At 52.4% G+C, this 19,839-nt stretch overlaps 1 protein-coding gene across 1 annotated transcript in view; it reads right to left on the reverse strand.

Annotated features, from left to right (window-relative positions):
* The window catches only part of SLC29A3 (solute carrier family 29 member 3), a 43,536-nt gene extending 33,012 nt beyond the window's left edge, over positions 1 to 10,524 (reverse strand). Inside the window, exons 1-2 of the mRNA XM_054572655.1 lie at positions 10,472 to 10,524; positions 5,815 to 6,113 (exon numbers count right to left, since the gene is read on the reverse strand). Of these exons, the coding sequence (XP_054428630.1) occupies positions 5,815 to 6,113; position 10,472 (300 nt within the window). The 5' untranslated portion in view covers positions 10,473 to 10,524. The remainder of the gene's footprint in view (positions 1 to 5,814; positions 6,114 to 10,471) is intronic.
* Between the last annotated feature and the right edge of the window lie 9,315 nt (positions 10,525 to 19,839).

Below are 19,839 nucleotides of genomic sequence, written 5' to 3' on the forward strand. Positions count from 1 at the left end.
GCATTTACCCAGAGGAAGGGCCATCAGAGACACAGCGAAGAATTCATTAAGCCCAAAGCATTTAGGTTAGACAAGCACAAGACCCTCCATTCATTTACGGTTGAAAGGGTCCCAGGGAGGTGCCCCATACCCCCTGAGGGAGACCAAGCCAAGGAAAGCCGTTCCTCGCACTGCCAGCAGGAAGACTGCTCTCGTTCTCCCAGGGGGGAGCACTCGCCCTCTCACCCCCACTGCCGCCAGCTTTGACAACTTGCACCGCAGGAAGTTCTTCCAGCGGCCTCTCCAGAAGCAGCCCGCGCCAGTTCCACAGGCGCTCTGCTGGAGGCAGAGAACAAGCTGCACGCTAGCCTCACCAGCCTCACCTGAAAAGCTTAAAATGGTTGTGCCCAGGCCTCTCCTTAGAATGTACCAGAATCAGGCGGCGGATGAGGCAGGTGGGCTTTCAAGGCCCCCCGGGTGATTCCAGTGTGCAGCCGGAGCTGAGACCATCGAGGCGGGGGAAGACACCAGAGAGAATGCTGGTTACCGCTCGCTAGGGAATGACCTTGGGTTGGGGGCCTAAAATTTGTGAGTCTCAGTTTCTCCACCTAGAAGTTGGGGGTGATAATACCTGACACACCAAGTCATCCTGCAGATAAAGGAGGTCGGTCCAAGGTAGGTGGGCACAGGCTGCACGATAGTGACTTTGCAGTCAGCAGGTCATTGTCAACACCTCTGATCATCTGTCTTCCAGCTTCCTCTTCTCCAAACTAGTGCATCCTGGTTTCTTTTAACTCCTCCTCCCTGAATTGGGGTGTCTGCTCTTAGCTGTAAGAACAGCTTCCTAGTCATGCTATCCTGCTTCTTTTTTTGGGGGGGGCGGGGACGCTGAGGGGTTGGGCCAGGGCCAAGGTGCTGTAAATGACGGTAGATCTCCACCTGCTGCACCAGGCCAACTGGGTCCCTTCCCTGGGGTACGACTCCCCCTTCATGTCTATGCCAACCCACCTAAAAGATAAGAACGCCTTTGGAGGTGGCCACTGTGACCCCCCAGACCTTCTTTTGCCCCTCTGTAGAGCCATGCCATCCTTATTTTGGATTGGGATGATGGGCTTTTCTCCCCAGCTACATAATAGCTAATGCAACAAATATTTATTGTGTGCTGCTATGTGCCGCGCAGCTGTTCTGGAAGCACAGGGATGTGCAGTAATCTCCAAAGAACTAACAGTTTAGTGGAGGAGGTGTCCTCATCCATGAAACAGGTATGTCATCACTGATAATAACCATTCCTGCCTCATGGGGGCGCTGTGGGGTTAAATGAGATGATGCAGGCAAAGCTCTGAGAGCCGTGGCACCCTTCCAATAAGGGCTCAATACCATGAGTTGCGTGATGAGAACCTTATGGGGAGGTGCAGTAGGCTCTGGGGATCCCGAGGGGAGTCCCTAATTCAGAGGGTAGCAGCTGTGGAGGTTCCCAGGGCTAAGAAAGGCATCTGCCCCCTGCCCTGGGACTGGGTTTTTGGGACCCCCTCTGATCAAGGGATGGATAGGACAGCAGTAGATGGCCCAACCTGAGCCTGGTGACACCAAATGGGACTGTGGGTCCCACCCATGACCTGGCCACGTCCCACAGCCCCTCAGAGAGGAGCCCTGGGAGGGCCAAGATGCACAGGAAAAACGTGTTGGGAGGGGGCCACAGAGGCCTCAGGGCAGGGAATGAATGACCAGGAGAAGGTGCAGTCCCTTTCTCTGGGGCAGAAAGGAGGCATTCCAGCTTACAGCCCCTGGTGCAGGGGCAGCCTGTACAGGGTGGTAGGAGAGGCAAAGAGACCCCAGGATCAGGGATGGCTTACAAACCTGGGGGTAGGGGTGGGGAAGGATCGCGATGCTGACGGCTTGGAAGCTGGGTTCAGAATCCAGGGGCTGAGCCAAGGCAGCTGGGCTTCCAGGTGGAATAGAGCTGCAGATGCACGGCAGGCTCTCCATAAGAAAGACAGTGTGTGGCAGAGTCAGGGTGTGGGTGGGCCCTTGTCTCCAGGACAGTCCCCTCTACACTGCTCTCTGAGCATGACCAGTTTTGTAACTATCTATCTACCTAAATCCTCCATGAAGTTCTCTTCAGTCCTTTCTAGCTACGTGACTCGGGGCAGGTGACTGAGCCTCTCTGAGCTCTGGCTTTTCGTCTGAAAAAAGCAGAGTTAATTAGAAACAATGTGCTTCACACCCCTGCCAGCAAGGTGGGCACAGAGCGGGGCTCCGGAGACGGAGCCTGTCCTGGCTGCCCTGCACCATTTTCTCATGTCAATTCTTCCTTGTTGACGCTCTCATTTTTTTGGCTCTGGATCCACGGGCCTGTGGTGGGTTCATTTAAAGTTCTTATTCCAGAGAACAAAGGGGCAGGCGAACAAGATGCTTTCTACACCACCCCCAAACTGTTCCAGGCAGAAGGAAATGAGCCTCGGATGGCAGGTGACCTTGAAAGTGACACAATTTGTGGGGGGCGGGGGAGGTTGTCTGTGCAAACATTCCAACTGAGTCAAACTCGCCAGCCAATGGTATCTATCCCTGGGAAATATTAAAAGGACAGTACAGAAAAAAACAACATCCAGACCTACAGCTAATTGAGTTGCAGGTGGCGGTTGGAGACAGACGTATTTGACTCTCCCTCCTCCTTCCCTCAAAGTGGCCCTCAGGTGACAGAGCAAACCAGCCGCTTCTCGCAGGGAAATAGGAAGAGAGGAGGAAAGAATTGGGGAGGTGGGTGGCAGGAATGGGGAGTCAGGCAAAGAAAAATGGCCCGCAAAATGCAGAAGTGCCCCAGCATGCTTCCTTCCCAAAGCCGACCCATGAATCGAGGGGTGACAGGTCTCTCATCTCTGATGCCAAGAGCCAGGAGCTCCAGGCACCGCAGGTACTACATCTGCACCTGCCAGCACTTGGAAGAGGCAATAAAGCATCATAGCAGGGCCTGGAATGCTAAGTGCCTGCAGCTGGGAAGGGATCGCCTTGCAGCGAGAACGGCTCACGGCAGACGTCCACTGGGCAGGGGGTGTCCACTGCTCAAGGGCCAGGCCGGCTCCCAGACGCCCGCCTGTGCATCTTCCTCTGCTCTGGGGCAGCCTGCTCCCAGGAGCTGGGGCTGGGACAGGGGTGGGAGCACAGGACAGGTGCACATGTAATCTGGTCCTGGGGGCCACCCTAAGCTAGTGCTGGCCCAGACAGACAGGGACCTTCTGGAGGAAGCCCAAGTGCGCTGAGTGATTTACCAAGGCCAGCAGAAAGATGGGCTGCTTGAGTCACTGGTAAATAAAAGTGGGATCATAAAGCAGCCGGGTGAGCCAGGCGTCTGGAAATACTCCAGGGCTGCATCCCCCAAATGAAAATAAGGATAATAATGTTTATACAGCACTTACAGCACTAGGGCCGGCCCCTGTTCTAAGTGGTTTGTGTGCAGAGTAATTTACTTAACCCTCACCACAACCCTAAGAAGCTGCTGCTAGTTATTATCTTCCCCTTACATACCAGGAAGATGATGCAGTGCAGGGAAGCCAGAGAGCTAAGCACTACAGAGGCACAGCTGGAGCCCACGTGGTCTGTTTCCAGAAGCCTTGCCCTCGACAGAGCTTCTCCAGCTCTTCTGTGCCTGTCAGTCACCTGGGGGCGCCCGTCAGCCTGCAGCTCCTGACTCAGCTGGTCTGGGGTAGGGCCTGAGCCTCTGAATCACTAACCAGCTCCAGGTGAGCCTGGGCCAAGGCCCACACCTGGAGCAGGAGGCTCTAAACTGCTACACCACGTTCCCATGACGCTTCTGCAGCTGTGCAAATGGAGTTCCTATCACACCGCTCGGGGCCCCTGGAGGCAGCTATGAATTCCTCAGTTAACAGAAGTAAGTCCTCACAGGGTGTCAGAATTAAGGGACCTCATTCAATCCTAATTTCTGAGGTGGAGCCCAGACTGGGAATTTTTCAAAGCTCCCTGAGTGATTCTGATGTCGGGCCCTGGCAGAGTCCTCAAAATAGATGATAGGAAATCTCAGCCCATATGTTAGATTCAGTCCTATTAAACTGGGGAAAGTCCCTGGGGATTGGATTGGATCAGGGATTTCAAAGGTGCTTTCGGGAAGGTGAGGTGAGCCACCTCCTGGGCCAGCTGAGGGGTATGACTAAGGTCTGAGAGGGTATATTCTTCTTGTCCTCCAGGGCACCTCTAGAGGCGGGGGCAGCTAGCAAGCCCCTGGCCTGGCATTCCTTCAGAGAGGTGCCCGGTTTCCCATCCATGAGCTTTCAAGAAAGGACAGGCACCCACCTAGATCGGTTGAGGGAACCAGCTCCTGACAAAGATTAACCAAAACTCTAAGCCCTCTTCCTGCCTGGGTCTCAGCCTTGGGCGCACCCCCCACTCCCTCCCCACCATCTTCTGCCACCCAGCCAGTCTTAGCAAGAATCCTGCTAAGTCAGTTTATTGAGAATGTCCCCACCCTTGATACCTGATCTCCCTTGATGTTTGATTGTTTTTCATCCCCCACCTTGATTTACATGTCCTTGGCCTGCTTTTAGCAAGAATGCCCCTACCCTTGGCGGCCCCTCTTAGTAACTTTCCACCCACTGCCCCCCCCCCACCCTCACTCTGCTCCTTGGCTATAAATCCTCACTTGTCCTTGAGTAATTGGAGTTGAGCCTGCTCGCTCTCCCTTACTGCAAAAGTCTTGAGTGAAGGCTCAAGGGGCAGGCTAATTTTTTAACACTCTGCCTGTCCAAGGGAAGTCTTCCCACAAAGTGAGCAGCCCGAGGTGGCAGGACAGCGCTTGGCACCACTGCCAACCAAACAGAATTTAGACTCCTCGCTTTGCCACTTAAGGCCAGGCAATGATCTCAAGCCTTACTGCTTTTACATACACCTCAGATCCAGCAAAATTTGATGCTTTGCTTTCCTCGTACACACACCTGAACTTTCTCCCATCCCTCCTTTGCCCAGGCTTCTTCTTCCCCCTGGGATGTCTCCTCTCCATTCCTCTAATCCACCTGCTCTGATTCATAGTGACGAGACTACTTATCCCAGAGTCTTCATTTCCCCCTGTTCTCCATAACTACACGACCACACATTTTAGCTGGGCACGTGGTTCTCTGGGCTAAGACTACATTTTCCAGCATTCTTTGCATCTCATGTGGTCACATGACTGAGTTCTGACCAATGTGATGCAAACAAAAGCAAAGTGTGTTACTTCGTTTCCTTACGCCTCTCCTTCTCCTCTTCCTATTTGATTTAATGGCTGGAGCTCCGGCAGCCATCCTGGACTGGGATCTTGAACATAGAAGCTACACGTGATAAAACAGTTAGGTTCCTGACAAAACCAAACACCATACTAGGCTTGGGCAGGCCCCTCCAGACCTGAACTTGAGAGAAAAGTTACTTTCCATCTTGTTTATCCACTCCTTTTTTGGAATTTTCTGTAACTCACAGCTGCACTTAATGCTATTAGATCCACCCTTCCAAACCCCTGAAGGCATGGTCTCTGAATTCTTGGGTTTCCCGTATTACACAGCAGACAACCATCATTTGCCTCTTCCCAAGTTAAGTGGTAAGCAATCTGAGGGCCAGGACTGTGTCTTATCCATTTCCATCTTCTCCTGCCACATGAAACATGAAGCCTCACATACAACACAAAGCATGTCTTAGGAGTGAATTGAATGTTTTCTACTATACTCCACATAGCTTCCCAATGTGCACATCCTCAGTGCCACAAACCTTGCTGGTATGGTGCACCTGGGTCAAGGCGCCCTTCACCCCACCCTGGCTGAGCACACCCCCCGCCTCCCACGAGGAAGATGCCCTTACCAGGATGTCTGAGTCCTCAGTTTCCTCCCCTGGGGCTGGGCTGGAGCAGTTGCAGAGTTTGAATATCCAGTACTCCTTGGCAGTGATAAAGAAGTTCCATGGCAGAAGGCCACCAATGCCGAGGCTGAAGAAGATGATGTAGGCCCCATTGAAACGGTCCTCGGGCCTCTGCAGGTGGGGTGGGGAGCAGTCCGGCAGCTTCTCAAGCAGCGCGTCCTGGTCAGTGTGGAGAGCGCTGCTTGTGGTTCTATAGGTGGAGTTGGAACTGTGACGAAAGTCATCCTCTGAGACAAAGGCCACTGTTGAAACAGAGATGAGGCAGGTGATCAGAAGCTAAAGCTGGGGACTCATCCATCCTACAAACCTGACCATGCGCCTCAGGGTCTATGGAGTCACCAAAGCACCGTTACAAAACATTAGGTTTAAGGATCAGAGAGAAAGACCAGAGGTCAGAGCTGTAAGCAACCTCAGGGGTCACCCCCAAACCCATGCAGGGCAACACAGGTAGCAAACAAGGGTGTGGCTCATGGCGAGTAAGGCAATGCGGCATAGCGGGGTCTGGGGCAATCACCCAGAAGAACAAACCAGGTCTCAAAGCCTTTACACGTCTATGCAGCCATAAAAAAGGAATTAGGACCCTTGATAGGCAAAGAATGCTTTCTCAACGCCTTTCAACTCTATGTGAGAAAAGTGAGGAGCAGGAGAACATGCTACTGTTTGTGCAAAAAAGCAAGGCTGAGGTGGGTGGGGAGGAGACTATACACACAAATGTCTGTGCATTCTCTGCAAGGACACTCAAGTAATTTCCAGCAGCACTGCCTCTGAGGAGGAAGGCTGGGGACTGGGAAGGAGGGGACTTCACTTCAGACTCTTTTGCGGCTCTTGAATTTTGAAGTATGCAAATGTATTACCTGTTCAAAAAATAAAATTACAAATAAAAATAAAGGCATTCAACAATCCTCAGAATGGGAGAACATATTCACGGATACATCTGATAAAGGGTTAATATCCAAAATTTATAAAGAACTTATATAACTCAACACCAGAAAAACAAACAACCCAATTAAAAAATGGGCAAAGAACCTGAATAGACACTTCTCCAAAGAGGACATATGGATGGCCAACAGACAAACGAAAAGATCCTCAATGTCACTAACCATCAGAGAAATGTAAATTAAAACTACAATGAAATATCATCTCACACCTATCAGAATGACTATCACCAATAAATTATCAAATGCTGGCGAGGATGTGGAGAAAAGGGAACCCCTGTGTACTGTTAGTGGGAATGCAGATTGGTACAGCCACTGTGAAAAACAGTATGGAATTTCCTCAAAAAATTAAAAATGGAACTGCCTTTTGACCAGCGATCCCACTTCTGGGAATATAGCTAAAGGAACCCAAAACACTAATTCGAAAGAACGTAAGCACCCCTATGTTCATTGCAGCATTATTTATAATTGCCAAGGTATGGAGGCGGCCCAAGGGTCCATCAGTAGATGTGTGGATAAAACAACTATGGGATGGTTACACAATGGAATACTACTCAGCCATAAAAAAGGTTTTACCCTTTGTGACAGCATGGATGGAGCTGGAGAACATTATGCTAAGTGAAGTGAGCCAGTCAGAGAAAGACAAATACCATATGATTTCACTCATACATGGAAGCTAATGAACTAACTGAACTAACAAAGAAAATAGACACTGACTCATAGATAGAGAGCAGATGACAGCTAAGGGTGGGGGTGGAGGGATTGAGCAAAAAGGAAAAAGGACTCATGGACATGGACAACTGTAGGGTGACTGTGGGCGGGAGGAGGGTATAAGGGGACTAAATGGTAACAGAAAAAATACAATAATAAATAAAGGCATTCAAATTGAAAAACATTTTTTAAATTAAAAAAAAAGTTTATCCTCACCCAAGGACCTTTTTTGCATTGCTTTTCAGAAACAGAGGAAGGGAGAGAGAGAAACATCGATTGGTTGTCTTCTCATATGTGCCCCAACTGAGGATGAAACCAAAACCTGGATGTGCCCTGACTAGAAATAGAACCTGCAATTTTTCAGTCTAAAGGTTGATGCTTCAACTGAGCCTCACCAACCAGGGCAATAACATTTTTTTAAAGCCACCTCCAGAAGCCAGTTTGAGACATATAATAGTCCACTCCCTTATTTCATTTCTGGGGAAACAGAGGTCCACCCAGAAAGTGGAAGGTCACGGGCCAGGTAAATGGCCAAGCCTGGGCCTACAACTCCTGCCTGGACACCCCACCTCTATTCATCACATCCCACAAGGAGACAGCCACTCCCCATCTGTGGTAGCTCCTGAGACAAAGGGGAGGTTCTAGGTTGCCAATAACTACTGCCTACATGGCCTTGGGCAAGTGACCATGCTTCTGAGCCTCAATTTCCCCATCTGCAAACCTAGGTTTTTGTTTTGTTTTTTGTTTTTTTACAAAAACCTAAGCCTTTTTACAATGGTTACATAACTACAACTGACTAGCAATGCCGGGCCCACATAGCAGCTGTTGCACAAGCATCAGCATTGTCCTTGCCATCATGGGCTTGTCACCTGGCTGGGTGGCTGGCTGCTGGATTTGACTGCAAGGCAGCATGCCTACTTCTATGCTCTATATAGCACCTAGGTTGTGGCAGCAGCTTGACAGATGGGAAATCCTCCCATAAAGCTGAGGATGGGATACTCTAGTCCCTTCTGCAGCAGCTTCCTCCCTCCCCAATAAATCAATGAATAAATGTGCTCACATGGGAGGCTGAGCCTTACTCAGAACATCAAGCCAGGCAGAATGGGGCCTTTTTTCCCTGGTGAGAAGGGAACGCCCCGTCGCACAGGCAGAGAGCTTTATCCATTATTTCAAGAGAGCCTCGCAACGTTCCTCAGAATTGGGGAGGACAAGAATTATTGCCTTTTTTTTTTTCAGATGCAAAGAATGAGGCCTTAAAGACACTTGATTTGTCCCACATTGAAACAGTAAGAATTCCCAATAGTTAAAATTAAAATTAAGTCTAGTACTCACACATGTTAAGGTCTGTGCCTAGCATTTGAGCCTGACAACAACCTAATAATATGGCAGATACTATTCTAAGACCCATTTAAGATGAAGAGGCTCAGAAAGGTTGAGCAATTTGCCCGAGGTCACACAGCTACCAAGTGGCAAGAGCAAGGTTACATGGCCAAGCAGGCTGAGGCCCACAGGGACTCCTTGGCATCCTGCATTGCAGGCTCCAAGTACAGACAGGCCTCCTTCAGAAAGGCCTTGTGGCAAGTAAGCTGTACGCAGAAATGAAGGCAGCACTACAGGGTATAAGCTTCTCAGCGTTTGCTGAATGAATGTACTCTGTGCGGCCAGGATATTCTCCCCTACTGAGGTGGCGTGTATCCTGGAGCGGGCAGGCAGGACGCGGGTGATTCGAGTCAGCAGGTCTATTTTAAACTCCCCTGACTGAGCAGGGCCTTTTCCCAGCCTTGATTCACAGAACACCCAGCACCAACAAACTAACCAGACAGTAGTGTTTAAAAATTCTAACTCATGTAGGACAGTAGAGAAAGGGCAAGTGGTTCTTCCCAGGTGCTTCAGCTACTAGGGTGGGGGCAGAGGCCAACAGCAGGGTTATTTGGGCCCACATTTGGCAGAGGCCCATTCTTAGCTTCAGGTACCTATTTATCCAGGACCATTCAGCCTTGACTGAGCTTCTGAAGGAGTCAGGAATTTTCTCTAACCTGGGTCACAGGCCGGGGCATTGGAGTGAGCAAAGTCTCATTACTCTTTATAAAAGCTAGCTGCTGGCCTTCGGATTGAAAAGAAAGAAAAAGGAAGGTAAAGAAGAGTCCAAACCTCCCCTGGAACAAGCTGGCTGTGGCTGGTGCGTTTCTCAAGCACACACAGGGGCTGGCCACTTGGGGGGCCGCTCCCTTCCTGGGTGGCGGGGGCAATGGGCAGCCCCTGCACAAAGTAGAAACTGTGGGGTCTGGGGCCACTGCAGACCGCCATCTGGAACTGAGTGCTGGTTCCGACGAGGTTTCTTACTCTGGCTGACTCAGTCTCCCCTCGGTGGCCTCATTTTCCTTGTTTGTGATGTGGGGATGGGGGGCGGGGGTACGGGGGGCGGGGGTACGGGGAACTAACCCATTGGAAATGCATTGCTGGGAAACACAAGGCGCCATCCAAAGGCCATGAAAGAACTGGCCTTGGCGTTGTGGGCACTCCCAACCTCAGGTTCCCCAGTTGGGACCAAGAGGCAGCCACCATCTGGATACTCTGAGCCTAGCTGTCCACACCCAGACCCCCCCCCCCCCCGAATCCAGACGGTGAGGTCGTCTCAGGAAATGCACAAGGAGCAGGAAGGGAGAGAATCTGGAGAAAGAAAACAAGAGACCTAGAGAGAGGGAAAGTGAGAAGAGTCAGGGGAGGCGGAAGAGAGCGGGAAGGAAGCCGAGGGACTCTGGGAAGGGGGACACGGCGGGAAGTATGCAGCGGGAGGGGCAGGTCTGGGGTCCTGAGCTCCGGTGGATCAGCCTCCCGCCCGGGGTGGGTGGGGGACGAGGAGGGGACGCCAAGAGCGGGAGCCCAGGGCCGACCGGGACCCTGAAGAGCTGGTTGGTGGCCAGGCCGGCGCCCGACTTCCGGCCCGCACTTACTGTCGCCAGCGCGCCACCGCCACCGCCGTCTCCCCGGCCGCCGCGGCCGCTGCCACTCCAGGCCTCGCGGGACCGGACGCCGGGCCCCGCCTCCGGGCCCTGCCTCCCAGCCCCGCCCCCGCCCCGCCCCCGCCGCCGACGCTGGCGCCGGCGCTTCTCTGTTTGCAAAGCCATCTTTCATCTTCTCCCTGCTCTCCCGCGCCCATTCTCAGGTGGAGAAAAAGAGGCGCCATCTCCTAAGTAGACTGCCCTGACTGGCGCCGGAGCGCGCGGTGGAGTCGCGTCTCAGGGCTAATGCAACGCGCCCCCGTGCACCTTGCAGCGGACCCCATGTCTCAGCCCTGCCCCTCTGGCTCCCAGAATCCTCTGCCTCGCCCCCAAACTCCCACAGAGGGCCCCCTCTGAGTGCAGTCACTCACTCTTCCCTGATCCCCCTGCTTTCTCCTCCAACCCGGCGCCACCTCAGGGACCCCCTTAAGTCCCAGAGCCCGGAGCTGGCCCTAGCCACCCTAGCTTTTGCTCATAGTGTCAGGCTTCCTGTGTGCCAGCACCGTAAAGCTTTTCCTTGTCAACGTCTCACCGAGGCAGCGGGGTGGCTGGGCACACAGCCCTCAGAACCACCCCACCCCACCAGGCCCTCCCAATAGCCTCCGGAACTTCCTGTCGAATTACAGGTCTAGGGGGCCACTTGAATTCAACCGTCTCTCAGGCTGTGTCCTTCGCACCCACTGTCTCGTTAACTGTCACATGCACTGAGGGTCAGGAATAGCATTGCACCTCTTTTAGGGATGTGAGAAAGCTGGGCTTAGGGTTAGTTGAGATGGAGTTGGGAGGGAACACCAGATCTGTCTGATTCTCAAACCCCTGCCTATGATGCCCTCCCCTCCTCCAACCCCACATCATCCCACCTCCCATTTGGGCAGGCTGAATGCTGGGTGCTCTCAGGACAAGGGCTGGCGGCATTCCTATTTCATGGCGAGGCTCCCAGAACACAGTGTGCTTCCTTCATTAAAAAGTCCTACTGTGTGCCAGGCCCTGAAGTGGGACCATGTGATATTGTAATATACTAAGAAATATAGTACATTTGATCTGTCCCCTGTTCCTGGCAGGAGAACTTCTAGAGCATTGAAATTTCCTGAGTGACAGGGCTCCTGGGATTGTCTTTAGTTATTCATAACAAGCCCTTTTCAACGAAGTCAGAGTTTATGCTAACAAGGTAATTCTTGGTAGGGCCCTAGATAGCTTCTGGATGGGGGTTGGTCATGCCATAGGGACCAAGCATGGGGTTAGAGTTGGAACTTTCCGTCCCGGGCCCACCTCTGGGAAGGGCTAGAGATTGACTTAATCACCAGTGACTGATTAATTAATTAATCATGCCTACATAATGAAACTTCCATAAAAACCCCTAAATGATGGGGTTCAAAGAGCTTCTGTGTTGGTAAACATGTCCATTTGCTAGGAGGGTGGCAACTTCAGGGGGACAGAAGTTCCTTTGCTCAGGACTTTGCGCCTATTCATTTGTGTCCTTTATAATAAACCAATCATAGTAAATCAAGTGTTTTCCTGAGTTCTGTAAGCCATTCTAGCAAATTATTGAAACTAAGGATGGGTGGGAGTTGCGGAAACCCTCAACTTTGCAGCCAAGTCCGACAGAAGTTTGAGTACCCTGGGTACTCCATATTGGAGACTCATGTCTGAAGTGTGGACAGTCTTGTGGGACTGAGCCCTTACACCTATGGAGTCTGATGCTAGTGAGGCAGGAGATAGTCAGGAAGCAGGAAACTCCGGAGGTGCCCCAGGGCTAAGATAAAGAACATGGATAAAGGGCGGAGACCCTGTTCTAAGACTGGTAGTTTCTGCATTCTGGAAAAGTATTGCATCCTAGTGAATCAGGAATGCACCTGTGCAGGAGATGCTATCTGACACCTGCTTCATTATACTATCATTATAATAAATTAGCATTGTGGAACCCCCTTCCTAGTAGCCAATCAAGGAAATCATGGGAAACCCACCCTAAGGAATAAAAGCCCTCCAGCCCCTGAATTCGGGGCGGCTGCTGCTGTTAAGCTGCTGCTGCTGTTAGGATCTGCTCTGCTCTTCTCTGCTCCGCTCTGCTCAGAGCTGGCTTGCTCCCATGTTCTGTGTGGCTTAATAAATGTGCTTTCTCTTGTTTTCTGCTGTAAGCTGTGTGTTCGGTTCAATTTTTTGTCCGCGATCACCAAGAACCTGGTTACCTGTGCCCACCTGTGACACTAGCTCCAGGTAGATAGTGTGAGGATTGAATTGAATTGTAGTGTCCAGAGAGTTGAAAAATTAGTTGTTGGTGTGCGAAAAGCCCACCCATTTGATGTCAGCAGTGTTCAGAGTAAAAACAGGGCAAAGACCCAAAGGTGCCAAGGGCTGGGGTCTTGTTTCAGAGCAGCTTGCGCACACCCCGGGGAAAACAGTACAGTGTGGAGGGCATCAGGTGGACAGGTGATGCGAGTCTGCAAGGACTGGGCACCTGCCTACCTTGCCGCAGCCCCACATCCTTGTTGGCCCTATTTTACTGGTCACAAATCCAAAGGCTTATAAAATGAAGTAGCTAGCCCAAGGCCACATGATGGTGGAGCCTGTATTTACCCCTGGATGTGACTCTAAAGCCCTCACCTGTTTTCTGTTCCACCATACAACTCCACTAAGGGCCTAGACATGGGTACAGTGGAGAGTGGGATAGAGGGAGAAAGGGCTTCTCAGGAGGGATGACCTTGGAGCTGAATGTTCAGGATGAATGTGGCTTGTTGAGAAGAGCAGGGAAGATGTTCAAGGGCGAGCAGAAGGCTGAGGCAAAGGCAGAGGTGAGAGTAGCGATGTGTCCTTGAAGGGTGACAGGTACTTGGTGAGGCTGTGAGAAAGGCTGGGCCTGGCTTGGGATGGCTCTTGAGAGCTAGAATCGGTGCGTTTGTCACCAGAAAGGAACCAGGGACCAAGGTGAGTCTGCCCTGGTATGGGTTCTTGACTTCATGCCGGAAAGATTTTACAACACAAGTCCAGGTGATTTTGAGAGTACAGTTATTAAAGCTGCGGACAGTGTAACAAAGGGAGGGCTTACGGTGAAAGAGGCCAGACCGCAGCAACGGCAGTGAGCCTAGGGGAGTTGCTTGAGGGCTCTCAATAGTTAGGCCAAAGGAGGGCTCTTGGAGACGGGTACAGGGGGTTAACCCAGGGCGAGCTGCTGCTGCCTGCTCCTCCCTGATTGCAAATCTTATCGGGGCCCTAAAAGCTAAGGAGAAAGAGAGCAAAGATGCAAGCCTGGGGGGGCGGGGCGGGGGAAGGCATGGGGGAGGCACGGGAGCGCTGAAGGTAGACGGCCGGCCACACTGTGTCCTTTGTCTTAGGGGTGTTTATCTGTTTCTAAAGGCAGGAATTTTAGAGGAGGTCTCAGGAGAGGACAATGGAATATGCACCAGCTTTCCAGGTGTGCCGTTAATATGCTGATTGAGAGTACTGAGTCCAGGTCGTTCTCTGGTGACGCAGGTCTGCCCGGGCATGGTCTGGAATGTGTAAACCATTTGCTCCTAAGTGTCCTTGGTCAGAGAAGATAAGACCTTGTGATTTATTAGCTGGCTGTAAATTGCTCGGCCGGTTTGTTCAGCTATCTGTCTCAGTTTCCCCATTCCACTTACCAAGGAATTTTCCCAGCTTCTTACTAACCTCCTACATGTAGACATCACCCTGAAGGCAACAGGACTCCAGAAGAGTTTTCAGAAGAGGAGACCAGGTCCCACTAGGGTTTTATTTTTATTTATTTATATATTTATTTATTTTTAAATTTTTATTTATTTCTTTTTAGAGAGAGGGGAACGGAGGGATAAAAAGACGTTGAGAAACATCTGTGTGAGAGAGAAACATCAACTGATTGCCTCTCACGCCTGCCACGACCGGGCACTGAATCCACAGCCGAGGCATGTGCCCTGACAGGGAATCAAACCAGTCACCTTTTGCTTTGTGGGACAACAGCCAACCAACTGAGCCACATTAGTCAGGGGCCCACCATGGTTTTAGAGAGATGCCCATGATGACCACAGGCCTGGCGGTGGCCTAGAGGCTAGGGCCCCTTGGCTGCAGGATCTGAGTTATGTATTTGTCCAGCCTAAGAAAACAAACCCACTTTTGCAGTTTTCCTTTTCCATCTTGTTCTGTTCAGACCTAAAACCATCCCAAATTCCAGTCCAGCTTCCCTAACCCAGGTCAATGCAGCACCCCAGCCCAGAACACCTGGACCTTACCTGGAAGCTGGGGAAGGAAAGGAGGTGAGCAGGAGGGCTTGTGTGGGCTCCAGGGTGCCCTTTCAGAAAATTTGGGGCCACTGTGTGGTTGCTGGGAGGAAGGCAGAAGACTTGTCTTGAATCTACATTTGCTCAGCAAATTTGCTGTTTCCGGTTAGGTTGCGTGACATACGGATCATATTTCCCAACCAGCCAGATTTCCCCAAGATGCTCTTATCCACACTTAACCTACAGTCAAGAAAATAGTTATTGTCCAAAGCAAAATGACAAGAACCCAGCAGAGAGGCTTGGAGCTGGGGATGTGGCAGGGACTGACGACCTTCCCCAGATGCTGTCCCTGTCCAAGATGGGGAGGAGGGGGCGTCCCTCTCACTGCAGATGGGTCTGGGGAGGTGCCAGTGCCCCCAGCCTGGGCTTCTGCCAGCTTCCTACTGGAGTACCACAGATCCCTCCAAAGTTCAGGGAGGTCAAACAAGGTGGAGAGGTGGAGTAGGACCGATACCCAGGCTAAACTTGCCTCCCAGGGCTGGGCAGATGGTCTCGGGGGCCCGGAACGCGTCTTGGCGACTACTCCCACAGTCAGAACTCTAGCCTTTATGGCCTGCCCCCAGCCTGCTGTAGGTAAGGACAGCAGGTCTCCCAGTAAGGAAGCAGGAAGCTTCCTGACTGCTGAGGTCCCTGCCCAGTGGCCAGCTCAGAGAGGGATCTGGAGGACTTGCCAGGGCCTCATGTCCTGTGAACCACAGATGGCATGTCCTTGCAGTCACCACCCCAGGGCTCGGCCACCACACAGTGCCCTTGGAGGCGTGCCCTTGGTCGTGTGGATAGAGGGTCGCAGAGCACCCCCACACCCTGCCCCACACTCTCCTCTTTCTTACAACAAGCATCTCTGAACACTGGCCTGATCATAGAAGGCCCTGGCAGGCACCCAGGTTCTGGAGCCGCTTCTCCGGGTTGCTCTCGAAAGCCCCCAGCCCTGGAGAGGAAGGGGCCTGAAGTCCCTGGTGGGGATCTTGGCTCTGGACTTGCGACCTGAGGGAGCGCGGTGAAATCACGGAAGCTCTCTGAAACCAGCATTCAAATGGGGCCACTGGGAGGGTATTATGAGGCCACAGATGCCACGCACTCACTGCAAATTTCCTTCACTTCCAAGGGAGAGAGTTCCTTTTGGAGGGGGTCCTCAGGGCTTAATTTTAGGCTTCATCACATCTGAAAAAAGCATTTTCATGAACTTTCGTTTTATCCCCACAACCCAATGGTATGGGGCTGTTGTCCCCATTTTACAGATGAGGAAACAGAGGGCAAAGAGGTTCCCAGGGCACACAGCTGGCAGCGATGGAGTGGCAGGGTTCAGAGCCAAGGCTCTGTCTTCCATACCAGGCATGTGGTACGACTGAGAAGGGAACGGACAGTGTGGGTGACAAAAGTCCTAGGGTCCAGTGAGGGCAGCAGATCCAGGGCTGTTCCTGGTCTAGCCCCCAAATCACAATTTCATCTCTGTGGTGTGTCCGTGCTTTGTCGCTTGGCTGCTTTTCTCCATGCAGAGTCTTGAGTGGGATGCATCATTTTAATCTTTCCTTTCGGAAAACATGTGTATATGTGAAGGGGTGAGACAGTTTCAAGACACCTCCTCAGAGAATCAGAGGTATCAGGAGCCACCCCCACCCCCGCCCAGTGCTCAGAGTCTGGGGGGCTTTCTCCACGTGGAGGAAGTGCCAGCTACATGGGGGTTAGCTGGTAGCTAGGACTGGGTCTGGGAAGGGGCAGGGGGTGGCCTGCATTGGGAAGAGAGAAAGACTGGGAGGAAACAGGTTGCTGATGCATTCACTGGTCTGCTTCCCAGCCAGTGCGGGCTCGCCTTCCCCAGAGTCTAGACAGATGGCAGCGGCAGTATCTAGCTTGGGGATAAGATGAGGCAGGTAGCTCGGGGCACACTCAGTTTCCCAGGCAATGTTCAAGGCTGTGGCAGATGAGGGAAGGGGCACAGAAGACTGGGTCAGAAGCCCTGGGCTCTGATTCTGGCCCCGCCTCTGACCAGCTGACCGAGCTTGAGCAAGTCTCTTGCCTGCCAAGGGCACTTCGATGATAAGTAATAAAAACAACTCCTGACATAATCAAAAAAATAGAGAGACGGGGTCAGGAAGAGGGAGGTAGAGAGGAGACAGATACAGGAGTTTTTACAAGACTGAATTGAGAGTGGACCGATCCTAGGACCAGGGAGGGGATGGGAACGGTGGGCCGGCGTGGGCAGGCCCAGCGACTGGCTGGGCTCCTGTCACCGGCTTGATGTTGCCATGGACAGGTCATGTCAGCCCTTTTTGGTAAGTGCATAGGAATAGAGTGGCCCTCTTTTCTGCCTTGAGGGTCCCCTGTTTTGTATCTGGGGTGGAGATGAAGAGTGTGGGGCATTGCAATGGAGCAGAGTGGGTGACAGCCACCACCTGTTTGCAAGCGTTGTCAGTGAATGTCAGAGAAAGTGTTTGTAAGTGGTCAAGTGATGCACGCCCACTGGGCAGCCTCAGTGTTTTGAAATGCACGTGAAGAAGAAAAAGAAGGAGAAGAGGACGAGGGGGAGAATAAGAAATAGGAGAAGGAGGGGAGGGGAGAGGAAGAAAGAGAAAGGAAGAAAGGAAAGAGGGAAGGAAGGAGGGAAGGATGAAGACAGGAGAAGGAAGGAAAAGTCAAGACATCCAAAGCGTTTCCCACTGGCTTGCTGTTTTTTAACTCTCAGCCGTTTTTGAAAAGCATCCTGTCATCTTTTGATTTAGAAATGTCCCGAAAGTTTCTGAGTGCTGGACAGAAGCCATCTCCGTATTACAAAGGGACTTGGCTCCTGGCCCCTGGGATGCCGAGGACCGGCCAGGGAGGCTGCCTGGTGTGGTGGCCAGACCTGGAGCCCGATAGACCTGGGCTTGGAGGCTGTTTCTGTGTCCCTGGGAAGTCAAGCCTCAGTTTCCTCATCTGATAGTACCAATGTAACAGCCTTCTCTGAGACCAATAGATAGTACTGATTGCTGTCAGGAACCAGTGTTTGCTGAGCTCTTGCTCTGGCTGCCCGCCCCCACCACCAGGGACCAGCTCCTTAAGTCCAACATGCAACTCTATGAGGCAGGCGCTCTGGGTGGCCTCGATTTTGCACGTAAGGAATCTGGGGTGCATAGCGTCTGGCTCAAGTCACATAGTAAGTGGCAGAGCCAAGATTCAAATCAATGCCTTTTTGCCTCCAGAGCCCAGCCAGGGCTCCATCGAAGGTGATTGGTTGTGGGGGTCACACAAGCTCTTTATCTCCCCCGAAGTATGCTGACCTGTAGGTGATTGATTAAGCACTACGAAGAGCCTGAATAGTCAGGGAAGTCAGCCCCTCGGAGGCCGAGGTCTCCGGGCACAGGGGGGCCTGGGATGATGCTGCCATCTTGTGGCCTACCCTGTCATTGCTGTGCTCCCAGGCTGGGCTGGCTCAGTGGGGCTCCATTTCTGCTTTCTCGGATTCACTGGGTCCCCAAGCAGGACACATGGACCCTGGGAAATAAAGAATGATCCATAAATGCTGACCCCTAATTCTCTGCTTCCACATCACTAATCAAACCCACAACTCTGACTCTAACCACCTTTCCTTGCTGTGTTCAACTGTTCCCTCTGGAAAATTCTGGACCTTCTCCAGACTGGAGTCCTCGACCCCTCCCTCTTCCCCCTGGGCATCTGGCATCTTTCCTTCCACCCTGAACCCACTTGGATCCCAGGGTCCACCATTTTAGTAACATCTTAGCAATACCCTCCACTCCCATGTCCCTTGTCTCTTAGTGGCCCCGCTGGCCAACCCTGGGTGGATAAACCTGCACCCAAGCGACTGAGCCTCGCTGGAGAAAGTCCCCAGTGGGTTGGTGGCTCCCCTGGGAGTTCATGGTTACCAACCTGAGATGCCTCCAGGATTCCAGCAGTCCCCCAGCCTGTCTTAGCTCCTGTTCTCCATGGGAACCGTTGCCACCTCCTGCCAGGACTCGGCTCCACCCCTGAACACACCCCATCCCAAGATGGCCTGTCCTCCTGACTCCTACTTGACAGAAAAAGCAGAAGCTCCCCAGAGACAGGCCCCCATCAGCTCCTGTTTTTCTCTCTCCTCAGTTGTAACTGTCTTCCTCCACCGCCGTTAGAGCTGAGAAGCCTTGCTTCCTGTCGTTGGGATGTGTCAGACGGAGACCGAACCTGGCTTACCATCCACACCAGCTCTGGAGAGCAGGGCATGCCAGGCTCACCTCTGTTCGCACGGGGCCCAGAGTGGGTGATAGCCGAAGGGTTGATGCCTGAACACCCAGGGCTGATGTACTTGGGAAGACCTGCGGTGTTGAGACAGAATGGAAAAATGGGTATGAGGTAGGGCAGAGAGAGGTGGAGGGGGCAAGGATGGTGACTAAGGTCCCAGTTTGCTCATCTGGATGGATGATGGGGCTCCTACTGGGATAGGAAATGCTAGCAAAGCCAAGACAGTGGGGCAGATCATGAGATCTGATTAGGAATATTGAGTTTGAGGTGCCTTTGAGGCTTTGAGGCACCAGGGGGCGATGTCAGGTAGGCACCTAGAGCTCAAGGGAGAGGCTGGGGCTCGAGGCCTAAGAGGGGCTATTGTCAGCTCTGGGCAGTGGTTGAAGCCGTGGGTGTGGATGAGATAAACCAGGAGGAGGGGAAGCAGGAGCTCGGGACTGTGCCCTTGGGTCTGTGTTCCCTCCTCTGCAAAGCCAGGAGGAGAGTCCCTGAGCTGCCCATCTCCAGAGTGGTGGTAGTGGGGCCGATTCGGGAGATCAAGGAGGGGACCGGTGTGAAGGTGTTTCAGGAAGGCCGTGGTGCATGTCGGTGTCAGGGATGGTGCAGGCTGGGGAGGCCGGGCTGTGTGGGGCTGTGGCAGGGGCCCTGGACCCAGAGTCAGAAGAGGGTTGGCTCCACCCCTGGGCTCACTGGCCTCCTGGTTACGTCAGAGAGAAAAACATGGGGCGCCACTGACATCCTATACTTGGGAGAGCTTTGTGATCTCAGCTGGCTGCAGATGCAAAGAGCTGTTTCTTCTCATCCTCACCTATAGTACAGGCTTAGGCTGTATAAATAGAT

This window comes from Pteronotus mesoamericanus, unplaced genomic scaffold (assembly GCF_021234165.1).
Source record: "Pteronotus mesoamericanus isolate MK-2021 breed Mesoamerican mustached bat unplaced genomic scaffold, CSHL_Meso_final contig_24, whole genome shotgun sequence".
NCBI lineage: Eukaryota > Metazoa > Chordata > Mammalia > Chiroptera > Mormoopidae > Pteronotus > Pteronotus mesoamericanus.